At 42.6% G+C, this 16,125-nt stretch overlaps 1 protein-coding gene across 5 annotated transcripts in view; it reads right to left on the bottom strand.

Moving 5' to 3' along the window:
* Nucleotides 1–1,544: 1,544 nt before the first annotated feature.
* spag9b (sperm associated antigen 9b) overlaps nucleotides 1,545–16,125 on the bottom strand; it is a 46,014-nt gene continuing 31,433 nt past the window's right edge. For 3 of the 5 annotated variants that reach the window (XM_084077514.1, XM_084077517.1, XM_084077518.1), the window contains 18 exons: nucleotides 15,712–15,842; nucleotides 15,533–15,589; nucleotides 14,042–14,221; nucleotides 12,143–12,269; nucleotides 11,430–11,519; nucleotides 10,789–10,950; nucleotides 10,358–10,529; nucleotides 9,923–10,162; nucleotides 9,082–9,235; nucleotides 8,088–8,216; nucleotides 7,737–7,817; nucleotides 7,434–7,501; nucleotides 7,005–7,153; nucleotides 6,406–6,577; nucleotides 5,747–5,860; nucleotides 5,032–5,211; nucleotides 4,702–4,833; nucleotides 1,545–4,557 (listed from right to left, as the gene is read on the bottom strand). In XM_084077514.1, the coding sequence (XP_083933640.1) occupies nucleotides 4,439–4,557; nucleotides 4,702–4,833; nucleotides 5,032–5,211; nucleotides 5,747–5,860; nucleotides 6,406–6,577; nucleotides 7,005–7,153; nucleotides 7,434–7,501; nucleotides 7,737–7,817; nucleotides 8,088–8,216; nucleotides 9,082–9,235; nucleotides 9,923–10,162; nucleotides 10,358–10,529; nucleotides 10,789–10,950; nucleotides 11,430–11,519; nucleotides 12,143–12,269; nucleotides 14,042–14,221; nucleotides 15,533–15,589; nucleotides 15,712–15,842 (2,457 nt within the window). In that variant the 3' untranslated portion in view covers nucleotides 1,545–4,438. The remainder of the gene's footprint in view (nucleotides 4,558–4,701; nucleotides 4,834–5,031; nucleotides 5,212–5,746; nucleotides 5,861–6,405; nucleotides 6,578–7,004; nucleotides 7,154–7,433; nucleotides 7,502–7,736; nucleotides 7,818–8,087; nucleotides 8,217–9,081; nucleotides 9,236–9,922; nucleotides 10,163–10,357; nucleotides 10,530–10,788; nucleotides 10,951–11,429; nucleotides 11,520–12,142; nucleotides 12,270–14,041; nucleotides 14,222–15,532; nucleotides 15,590–15,711; nucleotides 15,843–16,125) is intronic. The other 2 variants (XM_084077515.1, XM_084077516.1) reach the window with 2 other exon arrangements.

The raw sequence follows: 16,125 nt of genomic DNA, 5'->3' as shown, positions 1-16,125 counted from the left end.
AAGGCCAGGGATGGAGATTATGTTTTTATGTGTGCATCTGGAGCTTTTTTCCTGGATTCCGTGGATTATGAGTCATGACACCACTCCCTATATATGCCACGCCCATTTCAGCTTAACTAGATTCCTCGCCATTTTCTTCCAAAAACACACTTTTCCTGCTACTCCTAGTCTCCTACAAATATCTCAGGAGTCATGTGATAAACATGTATCACACCTGATGTTTTTATATTTCATACCAATTAGCTATAATTGGCTTCCAAAGTTTGTGGGAGGGGCCTATCGTACAAGAAATGCCAAAAATGATTAACACATCTTCCGATTGAGCCCAATGACATATTGATAGGCCTCTAAACAACAAAATGGAAATGGTTTAACCACATGTAATGGACATTCTATTTCCACCAGCAACTTCCTCAGTTCCTTACGGATGCAACCCACGACTTACACATCCCTGGGTAGGTCACCCGTCCTGGCGGAGCGCCCCTTTCTAGTTTATACTCCATTGCACAGGGTTGCTTGCCCACAAGTTCTGTTCTTTTCGGCAAGCAACAAAGCATAAATTAGGCCTGAGAGAGAAGAGTGGGGAAAAGCAACATCATATGGGTAATTAATTGAGTGAGTGTGTGTGTTTGTCTGGAGAGGTCAAGATAGGAAATGTAAACCATCATGTTCCCTGAATAAAGACAAGAAGAGGAAAGCATGCACGCTTTCTTTGCCTCTGGAGTCTGGACGTCAGCAGCTATAATGTGTATTCAGTCCTTACTACCTCCTATTGGAGTATCATCACAGTTATCCATGACAGCTGGGCATTCTACTAGAGGCTGGGAGCGATGAAAGCTTCTCCTCTATCTGTCTTTCACTCGGCTAAGCTCCGCTTCAGCGTGATTCAATGGGATGGAACCAAGGCCTTGAATAGAACACTTGTGAACCAATCACAGACGGGGGAGGGGTGCTTCTGTCCTTTTAATAAAAGTCACTGGGCAGAGTAGACTTGACTAGCTGAACCACACCTCCTAGTGGTGGAGAATGAGGATGTTTAGAATCGCCCCACATACTAAAGTTATTTTTGGCTAAAGCAAAGCATACATTTATGCTTTTTTACTGGGACGATTTATTGTGGAAGACCTCAAAGCTCACATTATGAATAATATAGATGTTTCATTTCATCAACTGATATGACGGCTAAGGATGAACCTGCCTTTCACAAATCCTAGACTGAAAAATCCATAATAATTTGACATCATTTAACACGCTAAAGAGCCAAATTAACACTTAGGATTTAACAGTGTACCAACCACACATCATTGCAGCTGAAAGGCACAATTACATGGAAATATGAGACTTCTTCAGCTAAAGTTTGAGTTTCTGCCAGATAGAGGAAATCAATACAGTGTCAGAGCAAAGAACCAAGGGAGGAAGGGAGGTGGTTGATTTGGGAGATAAACTGCCCTTGACTTTCACCTTCCAAAGCCTCTGGATTTCATCTATGATGGCAGAAGCAAAAGCAGACTTGGCTGGTAACAAAAAATAAAATAAAAACAATAATCAATAAATAAGAGTTTCCCCAGAAAAGTTTATTTGATTGTTAAAAATTGTAAGGCTAGAGATGCTGTAGAAGTACACAGGTGATGCATGTACTAGAACAGATGGGAGTCAATATTAATGACAAGCCTGTATGGAGGGAGGACCGTGGCTCCCCTGACAGGGTGGGGGGCAGTACATCCTATTTGAGGGGGAAGCAGGTTTCCTGAAACCAGCTCTGGTACAATAGAGTTGTAGTCACTGATCTGACATCAGTTTTACTGAACCCTCAAGTAGTTAATATCAGAGCTTTGGGAGGGTAAACTGATCCCGTCTATGTCTGAGGGTGACCTCTACCCAGGGCACTGTGTTAATACTACTAATACGCAGGCCTCAGACAAACCCTGCCTTGATCACCGCCACTTCCTGCAGAGATAGTGCATAGCTCAGTAGTTACCCTCTCCAAATCAACAAAGTATTACAATTTACAATATCATTTCAATAGCAAAAAAACAACAACATTATACCCAAGCCATTTTCATGTTTCAAAGACATATATAATCATATATATATTCATATTCAATGTACAAAGATACATTCTGAATTGCAAAGGCTCATTCATTGAAATAAATACTGAAATGGCTAAACTGCAATACGATAGCAATCCTCTCCTCTCGTGGAGGGAAGAGACATGCACGCGCGCACACACTCACATGAGGACGGGCCTCATATCTCATACTCTTCAATACAGAGGAAACAGAAAACAAAAACAAAACATAACAGCAAAAAATTCTGATAGTACACACAGGCCAGAGACGGGGCTCGCCTCGAATTGCACCCTATCCGACATCCCGTGCACAAGGGCCCTACATCGGAGCCAGATAGTGGACAGTAGCGGGGGATAGGTTGCCATTTCAGAGAGAGCAGAGTCTAAAAGAAATCAACATACAAAAGGCTAATAAAAATAGTCTTAAAATATTGACTGAAAGAATCGATGTCTGCCAGACACACCAGGAGGGAATTTCACTTCAGAGCCTCAGCTACTAACTGAACATCATAATGTAACAAAAGGCGCGGGCGGAGAACGGCACTGCAAAATCAAAATGACAAATTGTCAGTCAAGGATTTTTTAACAGCTTTAACCCTGGTGCTCTTTTGGGCATGTCATTATAGGCAGATTTTTTCAAAAAAAAATCCAAAAATGTCAAAAATAATGGAAATATCAAATCAAGGTCACATCTCGTCACAGTGTGAAGTGCTGTGAATGGATATTTTTGGTCGGCTATTTTTTTTAAATAGGGCTTAAGTGGTTAAACACTTGACAGTCGAGATTTGTATTCGATAATGTTTAGATAATGCTCAATGTTCCTGCACATATACACTCCCATAGCAGTTTATTTTTTATCTAAAACAGCAATAGGTCCAGCATGGTCTCTCCTGTTAAACCCAATTACTTTCACTTTAGCAAAATATGAAGGTCTAAAAATATATCTATATACACCAGGGTTTGTGTTACATCGTATCTACAGGGAGGCAAAACCAAACATGCTGCTAAAAGGCGTCATGTTATGAAGATGAGTCGCTGTTTGTTATTTTAACATAATTCTGAATTTATTTTATTTTATTAATAATTTTCCTTTGGTAGCAAACATTCTTTCACAGAAGAATAAATACTTGAAAAAGTCTATATAACTTAGTTCTTTCAAACCTCGATACCTAAGGCAGTCGTAGATATTTGTAAAGTGTCTACTTGCTCTAAGCTGGTGGGAAGGGTCGACGGAGCAGAGATGCAATGACGTCTCTGGGGCCCTGTTCAAATACTTCTATGTCATACCTTTCCTCCCTTCCTTTCTGCCCTCCTCAGGCAACAGCTAATTTAATACAATCTAAAGCAAAGATTATCAACCGGTCCAACTAAAAACAGACCTGCCACTAATGTCAAGGAAGGAAGGACATCCGCATATGAGAGAGGCAGAAGTGGAGGTAGCCGTTGCATTTAATCTTGCAAAGTCAGTCTCTAAACTGTTACCCACCTTCTCACGGATGGGTCAGGACTCAGGAGATGAAGAGAAGGGTTTGAACGGGGCAATTCCTCTGCTCCAGCAGCCCATAACATGATTCATCTGTGTATTGCATTTGTCTCGACACGAAACAAGATCCAGAGAAAACAGGCAATTGATTTAAACCGTCTTGCATACAATCAAATGCCAAGTTCACACGGAAGTAAGGAAACGCGAGAAAGAGAGGTGAGAGCGAGGAAGAGGGAGGAGGAAAGAAAACTTTACAGAATGGGGAAAGAGGAATACGTCTGCTTTGTTTATGACCAACTGCACAGGAATAGACTCCTTATCTGATTGTCCCTTACACCATTACACAGTAGGACACCAGTAATTGTAACTGTTGAAACGGTTATACTCTCTGCTGTGTCCACACTTATCACCACACAGTTGAATTAGGGGAGGGTAACCTGAATGTGTCAGTTGGAAAATTGGATGCATTTTTTTTCTGAGCACATGAAACAAATAAAACAAAAAATTATAATAGGCATGGTTTTGTATTCAGTATTTGTTAAACTTGAAAAACGGTTCCTGGTAAAGGAATAAAAAGTAAAATAAATTTGAACAAAACAGATAAAAAGTAGTGGGAGATGTAAAGTAAGTAAATAAAAACAAAATAAACATGCGTTTCGTGTCAGTTTGAATTGCTCCCGGAGATGGGCAGAAAGCCTCCACTCACTGCGGTGAAGTTTACCGCTGATGCGTGAAGAAGAGCTAACAGTTTTGCTGTGACTAAGGGACAAAGTGCTAATCTTAGACCTGTTGTCTTGTGTGCGGCAGGTCCTCCCCCCCTAGAGCTCCTTTTCCGTGGCAGCATGTGTTCAGGTCAGCAGGGGGGGTCACGGGTAAGAGGTCCAAATTCAGTCGTCATTAGCCAGGACCTGCCAGACAATAAGGTGGCTGCGCTCAGCTTTGGCCAAGAAGGGCTGCAGCTTCATCGTGGGCTCATCCACCTCCTCTGGTTCAGCACCCTCATCGCCTACACACACACACAAAATTTATCACAACTTTTATACGTCGATTCATTGATATATGAATGTTTGTTTTTTTAATTATTCAACAAAACCCAGGTCATTGGCAGAATAATCGCTAATGAAATAATCAATGTAGTAGCCCTACTCACCCATCCTGAAGTCAATGTAGCCTTCTCCTCCACTCATCACCAACATAGACCTGGTCCCATCCTGAGAATGAGCATCCATGGCCTTGTCACCAGCTGCTTCACCTCCACTCGATGCAGGTGGGACTGCATGGCCTTAATGCACGCACAAGCACATGGATAAGGACAGGACTATTTGTATTGATTGTTTTTTTGCACTTGACTTTTATTTCCTAGCTAGGATTATTATTTTATCCATACAACATAAATAAACAGCTAACAACATAAGAGCAAAGATGTATGTGTGATGGCATCTAACACAACAACAAGTGATGCCTGCAGGTGTTTGTTTACCAGGGACAGAGGTGAAGAACTTCACAGCATCCCGGTGACCATGGAAACAGAGTTGTGCATGAGCCATCGAGCAGAAAGGAACAAAGGTTCCTGCTGTCACTTTGTCGCTGTTGTCATCGCCGTAGACTCGCACTACACTTCCTGGTTTGTTTCCTGTCCCCGTGGTTACCTTGTTGGCTGCTGGAAATTACAGATAAAAGCAGAAAGTAGCAGATACGTAGATATTAGAGAGGAGACAAAAGAAACACAGAGGTATAGAGGTTGTTGTGAAGGGCTCCGGCTTGCAATACAGATGATAAATAAATGAATGGCACGTATTCATTTAATATTCAATGCCAGGTGCAAATGAGAACTTTGAGTCACAGTGCAAATAATCTAAATGCAAAAAGGTTTTGTGCACTACACAAATAGAGATAAAGAAAGACCTTAGATAGAGAAGCAGAGAACTGGGCAATAAACTGCACACGAAAAGACACTGGATACAACTTTATTAATATATAAGGAAAATATAAGAGGAAATTTGATCAGCAGCAAAATTATGCACAGCAGCAAGAAAAGAAAAAGACTAAATAAAGCAATGACCTAAGAACTCTCTACAGCAAACAATAGATGTCAGACGAATTTCGAGAGCCAGAATGTCAAGAGCCTAAAAGTCGAGCTGCCCCCTACTCCTGCTGTAATGTTCAACGTGCAGCAATTAGTGAGTGGTACTCACTATCTGTCAGAGGAATAGAGATGATGACTCCATTGCCAGTGCCGACCCACAGCCGTTTACAAGACACCATGAGAGCTGTGATCCGCACAAACGAGAAGCCCAGCTTCCCCGTACCTGAAATACACAATATACCTGTAATGTAGATCACAACCACTGCCAGAAATGTTCTTTGTCAAGAATTCCCCACAGTTATTCACAGCCATCTTCAAAATGAATTACATTTTTTGGTTTAACAGAATTTCACAGAAGACATTTTCCAACAGTAATGAAATAATCAATTTTAAAAAATCAACAAAACAAAAATGTTCAATTATAGCCAAAATGCACGACACCATTGTGCAATGAAGTATAAAACAGGGCTTAAGTGGTAAATCAGACTAATCAATTTCGTTGGTTATACAAAATCAATTAGAATTCGAGTTGTTGAAATAAAAAAAGTTTGATGAATCGAAAAAGTTATCAATATAATAATCACTAAGGAAATCATTGATAGTTGCAGCACCAAACGGTGGCAGTGGCAGACACCCTCAATCAGCTGGTTTAAGGCAGGTGAAAACCACTGTTTAGTTCTCCTATTGTACAGTGAAGCATCTAGATGCCTGGTCGAATAGCAAAAATAAATATGGATCTTATGTCACACTGATCTGGCAAGAACTCACCCAGCATCTTGCTAACGTAGGGCTCAATATCCACATCCTGGAGATGCTGGTGGGTGTGTGCGTGGAAAAGCCTGAGTGTGGAATCCAGTCGGATGGACACCCAAATGCCGTCTCCATCCCAAGCCAGCTGTCGGACCTGGCTCTCCTTACGGGGGTGGGCATCAAAAGACTTCTGCAGACGAAGGACAGTGGGGAACGGGAGTCATAGAGGTGTTATATGGAAATAACTTTAATTTAGCACGATAGGGCTGGGTGATATGGCTGGGCGACATGGACAAAATCAAATATAATATTTTTTACCAAATACCTTGATATCGATATTGTGACAATAACATACATTTTCTTAAAATATTGACAAAAATAGCGATGTGACACATTGTGAGCTTGTTAGATCAGCTAATTTCGCTATTTCTGACCATTTCTTTAAAGTATAAAATTAAGTTTATGTGATTAAAACCAGGAATACAACACTTTCACCATATCACAATATTATGATATGCAAAATCCCAGACGGTACTGTATCTAATCTAATATTTCGATATTGACATAATATCGATATCATATCCCTACGATGGGAGACTTCATATGAGTGTACGTACCTCTATTTTCATGGCTTTGGGCAGCACCACATAGATCTTGTTCCTGTAGCCACACCATACTTTATCATGCACTACAGTAATGCACCGGATGGAGTGATGGGGTCGACCCAAGTCTAACAGGTGGTAGTTGGTCAGGTCCCACTGACCGTCTGAAATAAAATACATAAGATAAAAAGAGTTTGACCCAATTTTCCTGGCACCCTTATTTTGGGCATGTCAGATTGAGTATTTTTTATTTCTTCAAACAAATGTATCAATCTACAAGGTCACAAGATGTTTCATCATGACATACTGAGAGATTGTTGTAGATCGATGTGAGAGCGCTGTAAATTGACAATTTTTTTAAAGTATAAAATAGGGCTTAAGTGGTTAATTCGAAGGATGAAAGCACATCCAAATCACAAAAAGCGAGCCAGTGTGCGTCCTCACCTACTCCTCTGTGGAAGATGGCTAACGTGCCATCAGAAAGAGCCACCAGCACACGGCCTTTCACATGCCTGTTGGGACAGAGAGGACAGGAGCTGAATAGCTGTGAGCTTGAAGATCGTCTATTTTTGCTACCTTTGCGAGACACTTGCATGAGGAAGTTGGGCATCAATTAATGAAAAAATTAAAATAAAGGAGTTGAAATATGAAGACACAACAACATGTAGCAAGCAAGAGTGGAATTTAGAATAGGTTGCAGGGAATAAAAGTCCACCTGGGAATGGGACCCTGTCAGACTGTACTTACACTATACCGAGAACAGAGTCCTTCAGCTTAATAGAATGGAGACACTTCTTCCACTGAGCCACAGAGGAGTGCACGTACACACTGGAAGTGAGACAGACAAGGAGCCAGTGTTAATTTTGTCGACTAAAACTATGACGGAAAATGTTTGTCGAACTACCTTTTTTCACTGTCGAAAACTAAATAAAAAATAAGCTATGGTGACTAAAACTATGACTAAATACATTGACAATTTCGTCAACAAATAAAGACTAGACTAAAATGTTAGGGAGGGGACTAGTGGAGAGGGTTTTTGTCTGCTGTTGTTCCTATGCAGTGGTGAGAACAGGGGCATTAAAAACAAGAGCTTCTTACCATCCATTCTGTGCCCCCAACCACATAGTGGGAAGTACACTGCTCATCTTCTGAGCCTCTTCTCTCATCAGGTCCTGCTCCTCTGGGATGGGGCTGGAACTCACCCCATCCTTTAAAAGGTCAGACTCCCTGACGATCAAACATTTGCATTCATATACAGTAGATTTAAAACATAGATACAGTGTTTATAGATTATATAGAATAGAGGTGAGAACAGGGAATTAAACACACACACACACACACACACACACACACACACACACACACACACACACACACACACACACACACACACACACACACACACACACACACACACACACACACACACACACACACACACACACACACACACACACACACACACACACTATTGTCACAATTGCCTGTAGCCCAGAAGCCTTTATATTGAATATAACGATTCCCCTTTGGTTGAACGATAGATGTCTGGTTTCTCCAGGCTTGAATCCCAGGTGATTACACAGTAAAATCCTGAGTGTTAAAGGGACTACACCATGAATTTTAACTTTTCCTTCTTTTTTGTGTGTTTTTGGTCTCCCCTACCTCTCTTCTATCCCAAAAAATACCCCAGTTTGAGCACTCAGGCTTTCACAGCATATCTGGGGTTTTATGTAAATTGGTCTCAAAACAGGCCAAACTGATTTGGCCCCGAAAGTGACGTCACTAGCGGTACAATCCCTCCCTTTTTTTTTTACTTTTTCCACTCAGAACCAGGAGATAACATGCATACAAACTGGCTCAATAACGCCATGTGCAAATCAGGACAATGTGGTATTGCAGGTGAAAGTGCTTTATAAGCCAGAGAGAAGTTAGTTGGAATGAGCATATCTGAGGCTTGATTTAGGCTCAAAACTTTGGAAAAACGTTTGAGGGACATAAACAATATGATATTAAATATTAAATATGTTTTAAATTCAAGGTGTAGATCCTTTAATTTATCTTTTATGTGTCCATTGTGTGTGTTTGTGCGTACCTCTGTGTGTAGTTGGCTGGGTTCTCCGTGGGCTGGGCCCCCAGTGGGTCGGTGAACACGTGTTCGGTGTAGACGCCCCTCAGACCTCCTCTGTGGTCAGCAGGTCCTCCGCTGGCCTCAGTTGCTTCAGTCGCCTCCTCCGCCGGCCTGGACTCTGCAGGTCACACAATGCTTGCAATGACTTACCACATGAACCCTAGCATCCCTGTTCTGGGGTCGAACATTTGGTGGAAAGATCAGATCTACAAGCTCACAGCACGTCACGTTGTAGCTCGTAGATTGGCTATTTCGATGAAGAGATTTGGTGTAATATTTATAATAATAATAACAACAGTAATTAGAGGTACAGAGCCTAGTACAGAGCCCTAGGGGGACCCCCAAGTGCAGTGGTTTAAAGGATGGGGACAGAGTTCTTCTGCAAGGTGGCGTGTGAAAACTGAACAGAAATAAATTGCATTATGATCAAAGACAATTCACTGCAATCTATGGAAGAAAATATTCTTGTGATTTGTATTTAAAAAAGAATTACGCATACTAATCTATATTTTTCCTTTCTTCTTTTTTTGTGCTTTCCATTTCCCCAACTGCATTTCTTGGCAACTGTAACAAAGTAATTTTCTGAGGTTGAATAAAGTCCATGTTGAATGTAAATCTGAAAAGGCATCCTGTTGCATCTACATTTCTTATCCCCAATTCATACTTGGTTGGTTGCATGCTGGTGTTGCGTACTGAAAATAGCGATCTACAAGCTCACATGAGACTCATTGTGAGCTAGTAGATCTGCTATTTTCAGGAATGTTAACCCGTAACCTTCCCTTGTAAGTATAAATCAGGCTTTTACCCGTTACTGCGTCCGCTCCGACCGGACTGTCTTCTCTCTGAGGAACGGTCGCCGGCCCTTCGGCGGTACAGCCAACCACAGTGATTCCCATGAGGACCCCCTCTCCGCCTGCTGAGCTGCTATTGGCTGAGCCGGTGGCCTCCGTGCCGTCGTCTCCCACCGGTTCGGCCTCCAATTGCTCAGACGCCTCAGAGTGCTGAGACACCTCCTCGCCGGCCGGGTAGTCCGTCTCTCTGGCACCTGAATGATAACAGACAAACACACAAAAAAACACACCAGTTTATTAGCCAGTGTGGCTGAAATACAGGGGCGTCATTACTCATTTGAGGTCACAGGGGCTGGCAATTGCCACCCACTAGTGTTCACATAAATTCAGTTCTTTCCCCAACTCTGATCATTTTTTGAGGATTAATCTGATCCCAGATCAACGCTGACCTGGTACACTGGCGATGCACAGTATGTGGGCGTTACACACGAAGAAATTCTCCAGCGCGTTTCCAGGCTGGTTGGCGTCGATGACGACAACTTTAGTGGTGGCTTTGGTGCTGGTGCAAATCCACACCAGTGACGACAGCTCATCCTGCTGATGCAACTCTTTCTGCTGCTCCTGAACGTTCACGCACAGATACGCACACACACACACACACACACACACACACACACACACACACACACACACACACACACACACACACACACACACACACACACACACACACACACACACACACACACACACACACACACACACACACACACACACACACACACACACACACACGCAATGAAAGTGTCTGCAAAATAGTATTAATAATATGTGTATGACTGAATGTGTGTGCACACACACACAGACCATGCGTGCATACCTTAAGTTCCTGATCCAGTTTGTCCAGACTGCTCTGGGATCCCGTCTTCCGTTTGGGGCTCTCTGGTCCCGGCACGTCACTGTAGAACACACTGGCTCCTACGATAGAGCCTCCGTCTCTGGTCTTACCTCCAGAGAGGTTCACACCCGCCGCACACCAAAGCTGAGACACACACACACACACACCCACACATCAAAATCAAAGCTACACCGTATACTCCAGGGTGTTCATTTAACTCTGAGAGTGTACAAATGTAACCAAAGGGTCCATTTGGTTACATTTGTACACTTTCAGATTACAAATTGATAAATTGACACTAAAGATTTTACTGGGTACTGGGATTTTATTCGTACACTTTCAGAGTTACAAATTGATAAATTGACACTAAGGATTTTACTGGGTAATTCACCCACTTCATTAGTAAGGCAACAATTAAAAATAAAATATGTTCACTACAAATCATAAGCTTCGGTACCAACAGCTGCACTACAAAATAACACTGAGAAGTCGGATATAACAAGCTGCACACACAAAACACATTAGGTTTGCAATAATACACAACACGCAAGCAACGATACACTACTGTACACTATTCACTATTATAGACAACTATGTGGAATTAAAAACAAAAGCACTCATACCTTCATAGAAGCATCTTTCTCATCCAGCGGTCTGAGGAACACAGGAACTGGCAGATTCTTCATCTTATTATCTGCCTGTCCGTTGGGCACCTTACAAATCATTAAAGAGATGGGTTCTTACAGCAGCACTAGAACTATACGAGGTTACCTTATGATGCTTTACAACACGACAACATACTACATCCAAATCACTTCCAAAGGAAAAGGGAAGAGCAAAGTAGGAGACTCAAATAAACATAAATACTGTGTAAGAGTGGACTAATTAAAGTGTTTCATTAGCCTGTAGAATAATGTCTTATATTCACTGTTAGGTATGGCCTTGCTGTCTTATGCACTAGGCTGTGTGAGGAGGACTTGTCCTTTTCCTTGTGAAATGCCCTAGCAGTCTGAATACTCCAAGACGCTACTGAATGCCGACCTGATATGCATTATATTTTTTGCTATGGCTACAGCTTGGCTCTGTGGAACGTACTCCCTATCAATGTGTATAAATAAGGTCCTATCCCTGCTGTTGGACTACTTGACCACCAATCTGTGTGAATCATGTACTTCTCCCATGAGCTTGTGTATTAACCTTCTATCTTAGAAATGCAAAGTGTCTCAAACTCGGTTTGCCTCAACATCATGATTGATCCAGAATTACTCGATAAGCCCTATATATGCCCAATAAGGTATGGGTGTCATAGATGCTGCGGTGCCTCATGTCTCCGTACTTTATACTTCTTGGGCAGGCTCCAACCGTATGCCTGCACCCTGCCATCCTCTTTCTGGACGTGGGCTTTGACCTGTTGGTACTGTACCCTCTTCTGCTCTCTCCTGGACACCGGACTTTCCGCCGCCCTGGTGGTCAGAACAAAGGCTTGTTAATAGACATTTAAAAACACAAGGATTGTCAGCTTTCTCGCGGAGAATTCCCAACTGGATTCTCCACTGTTGAGCTTTACGATGCTGTGTTAGGGCTGTGGGACGCAACTCCTCTCAGCCCTGCTGTTTTCGGCATAAGCCTTTATTCGCCCTTTGCTTCAATCTATTAGTTTGAAATCGATTCATAATCTATTCGTCGTAGGCCTTAGTATAGACTTAAGCGGTTATGTTGGCATGTCGTGTAGATGGGCTGCTATTCATGGCTGAGCCTGAGCCCCATCCAACCATGCGATTTGCTCATAGCTGGCCTGGGGCAATGGTTGAAAGGTGCCACGGCGTCGCGTCGCGCACACACACACACACACACACACACACACACACACACACACACACACACACACACACACACACACACACACACACACACACACACACACACACACACACACACACACACACACACACACACACACACACACACACACACACACACACACACACACTTTGTATTTATTCAAAACACACATAATAAGAAAATGATGGTCAAGTCAGATGTGTTTGATTTGACTTCAATTCACCATTGTTGACACTGCATACAGTGCAGTCCTTGTTGTCATGTGAGAGTCTTACTGTAATACAGCCAGCAGATCAGAAAATACGGAAGCTGCAATACATAACCGTTTTTGTGTGAATGAAATGTTATTTTGACCAATCTGCATGGTAGAGTATATGTTAATAGAATAGAACTAACACAACTGTGGTTGTTGCAGTTGGTCTGCAGTTGGTCCTGCTCTTCTATTGAGAAATGCAGATCCTGCTGTTGGGTAGGACCACTACTGATTGACAAAAGGTACTGCATGAAGCTCAAAATGCAACATATCCTCTACCCAAATGGGCTTCTTATTTATTTATAGATTTTGGCACTTGCATGGGGGACCGATGGTCAAATGGCGGGTAGGCCATAAAAGTTATAAATTGCAGCTTTAACTAATATGTTCTTGTTATGGATTGAATGTGGTTGTGCAAATTATATACAAAATGTAAATTTCATTGAGTGTCAGTACTGTAGGGAGATTGGCCATACATTTGACCAATGGGGGGAAAAAAGCAACATCATTGCTGCAATGTACTGTTCACACTTCATGAACGTTGGCTCCCTCAAGTGGCAGCAGGAGGTAACTGTTTTGATACTCACTGACCACTAAAGCTGATTGTGGTAAATGTACAGCATTTGTAATCAGGGGCGGTGAGCTGATCTTGTACGTTTTCAATCCCTTGCGTGATTTAGATTGATTATCAATAATATTGCATGGCGCACTTTTAAAACCATTGGTCTGATTACACATAGCTAGTTCACCAACTAAGCTTACAGGCTAAAGCAGTGGTTCCCAAACTTTTTAGCTGAAGACCCAAAAGAGAAATTAGACGTTTACCCAAACTACTGAAAAGAGCAGATCTACAAGCTCTTTTTTTTTATGTATTTATGGAAATTAGTATATTTCATTTTATTTATGAAATACTTTAGAAAAATGTTGGAATTGTTTTTAATTGATGAAAAGTTGTTTTGTTTTAACTTTTTGAAATCTTTTGAAATAATATATATTTTTTTAAAACAGAAAAAAAGGAGATATTTACTCGCGACCCATACAAATTGGTCCGCTATCCAAAGATGGGTCCCTTTAAGCCCACTGTTTGGGAAACAGTGAGCTAAAGGGTAAACATGATGTGACAATATTCATATGACTTACTCCTCATTGAGGAAGTCAAAGGCTTTGCTCTTGTCACTGGGCAGCTGCTGCAGAGTGCTGCTCCTCTTCTTCACCGACGGCTGGATCTGGGAGGTGGGGGCGTTGTACTTGACGTTCACAGGGGCGTCCCCCGCCGGCTTCTTGGCCACGCCGCCCGACGAGCTGAACAAACGGCTGAAACTGGAGATGTAAGGGGTGGGGGCGGCAGAGGGACGGTAGAGAAAGAGCACACACAGAGACACGTATAGAAGGGTGGACACAAGCAGTAGCAGAGGTCGGGTTTTATACAGTCAAGGGGTAAGGGGACGGGGACTCCCTCCCTGAGACACACCATGCCAAGTCTGAACTCCCAGACGGCAGGCAGCATTTCCCATCAGAATGCTTATTCCACAGCATCAGGCCAACTGAGGCCAACCCACGGTTGGAGAGCGCGTCTCCACTCAACCCAGTGAGTGGTGGAGAACAGGGAAGTGCAGGGTTAATGGAGTACACTGATCGGGCTGTTAGTTAACAACATAGAACATAAACAGGCCGGACTGACAGCGCCACGTCATTTCCCACCTACATCTAACAGCAAGCTGCACAGGCAGTGTACTTTATCATGCTTCTTGAAATGGCTCATTCAGTTTCAGACATATCTGTCTTGTTTCACCTCAAAAACACATACGGTATGTTTAGTAGTGTTTGTGTAACTTAATGAAGCTTAATGACATTTTCTGTCATCTTTCAGTAGTTTCATGTAGCATTACGCATAATGTCTGACAAGTTCAGTCCCCTAAAAAGAATCCTATTTCTCTTTTCCCTCCCCGTTCTACCGGCCCTGGCAACACAACATACCTTCTGCACACAAGACATCACAACACCAGGCAAAATATAGAGGGACACAGAAGAACAGGCAGGAGAGAACAAATATGTATCACTTATCTTCTCTCCAACGTACCCCTCAGCAAATCACTTTGCATATAAACCTGCGCCAAATATTGTCAATTGTTCAACCCACACCAAAGTCACTCATGAAGAAACTCGACAAGAGGAGAGCCAACAGCAGGGAATGGCTGAGATTCATGCTTTTTCACCGTCGGCATAATCACCATAAAGACTTTGCCTTTGATGAATTGCGTTCATAGTGTGAAACGTGTTCCCCCGTTGCGATCTTTGACTACGCTTGATGTCTTTGAACTCGGAAAACTCAAAGGAGGGACAAAAACTAAAATTTGACACCGCACAGCAGTCCACATGCAGGAAGAAAGCCATTCTCTAGCTGGCTCTCCTTTGTTAAGAGTTTGCTGTCAAGATGAGATCAGAAGCCAGTCAAGGCAGACACCACTAGCATGTCAACATTTACCTACATCCTGGAGGAATCAAACAGAACACATGAAATGAAAGAGAAAAGTAGAAATACAAAATAAAAACATTAACCACACAGTAAATGGTTGACTGTAGTACAGAAGTGATGTGAAATTAATTCAAGAAAGGAGTTAAGGAGCTTACAATTGCCAGAGGCTGGATTTCTTCTTCTCGTTGAGAGTGGGGTTCTCTTTTGACGCCCTGACAGAGGGATGACAACCACATTATCCTCTAGAGAAAGAAAACTCCGCAAAGAATTAACAGCGGTGGTGAATCAGGACTTCATGCGAAGACATGCCACAATCTGCTGTGCCTCTCCTCACCGAATCATCTCTGTCCACCGCACAGCTTCCTGCAGCTCCATCAGCCTCTCCTTGTACTGGTTCCTCTCCATCAGCACTCGGGCCATCTCCACTCTGGTGAAGCGCTTCCTCTGTGCGGTGGGCACGTCACTCTGGAGGCGACACAAGGACAAGGTCAGTGTGACCCACGCGGCTGGTTAACCACTTGAACCCTTGCATCCCAATTGAATTCTGTGCATGTCACAAAACGCAAATATTTGGCAAAAATAGGCGACCATTTGCCAAAAATAGGCAATCTACAAGCTCACAAAAAAAGCTTGTAGATGGGCTATTTTCGGCTGCGTGTGTGTGTGTGTTTTGGGTTAAGTGGTTAAGTATGAAAGCAGACTCCACGACTTGCAGAGTGCGTCATGGTGTGCCTGCACATGATCACAA

The sequence above is a fragment of the Gymnoscopelus microlampas genome (assembly GCF_963454915.1).
Source record: "Gymnoscopelus microlampas genome assembly, chromosome: 14".
NCBI lineage: Eukaryota > Metazoa > Chordata > Actinopteri > Myctophiformes > Myctophidae > Gymnoscopelus > Gymnoscopelus microlampas.
The sequence above is the reverse complement of the archived record's forward strand: the minus strand, read 5'-3'. Positions and strand labels throughout refer to the sequence as shown.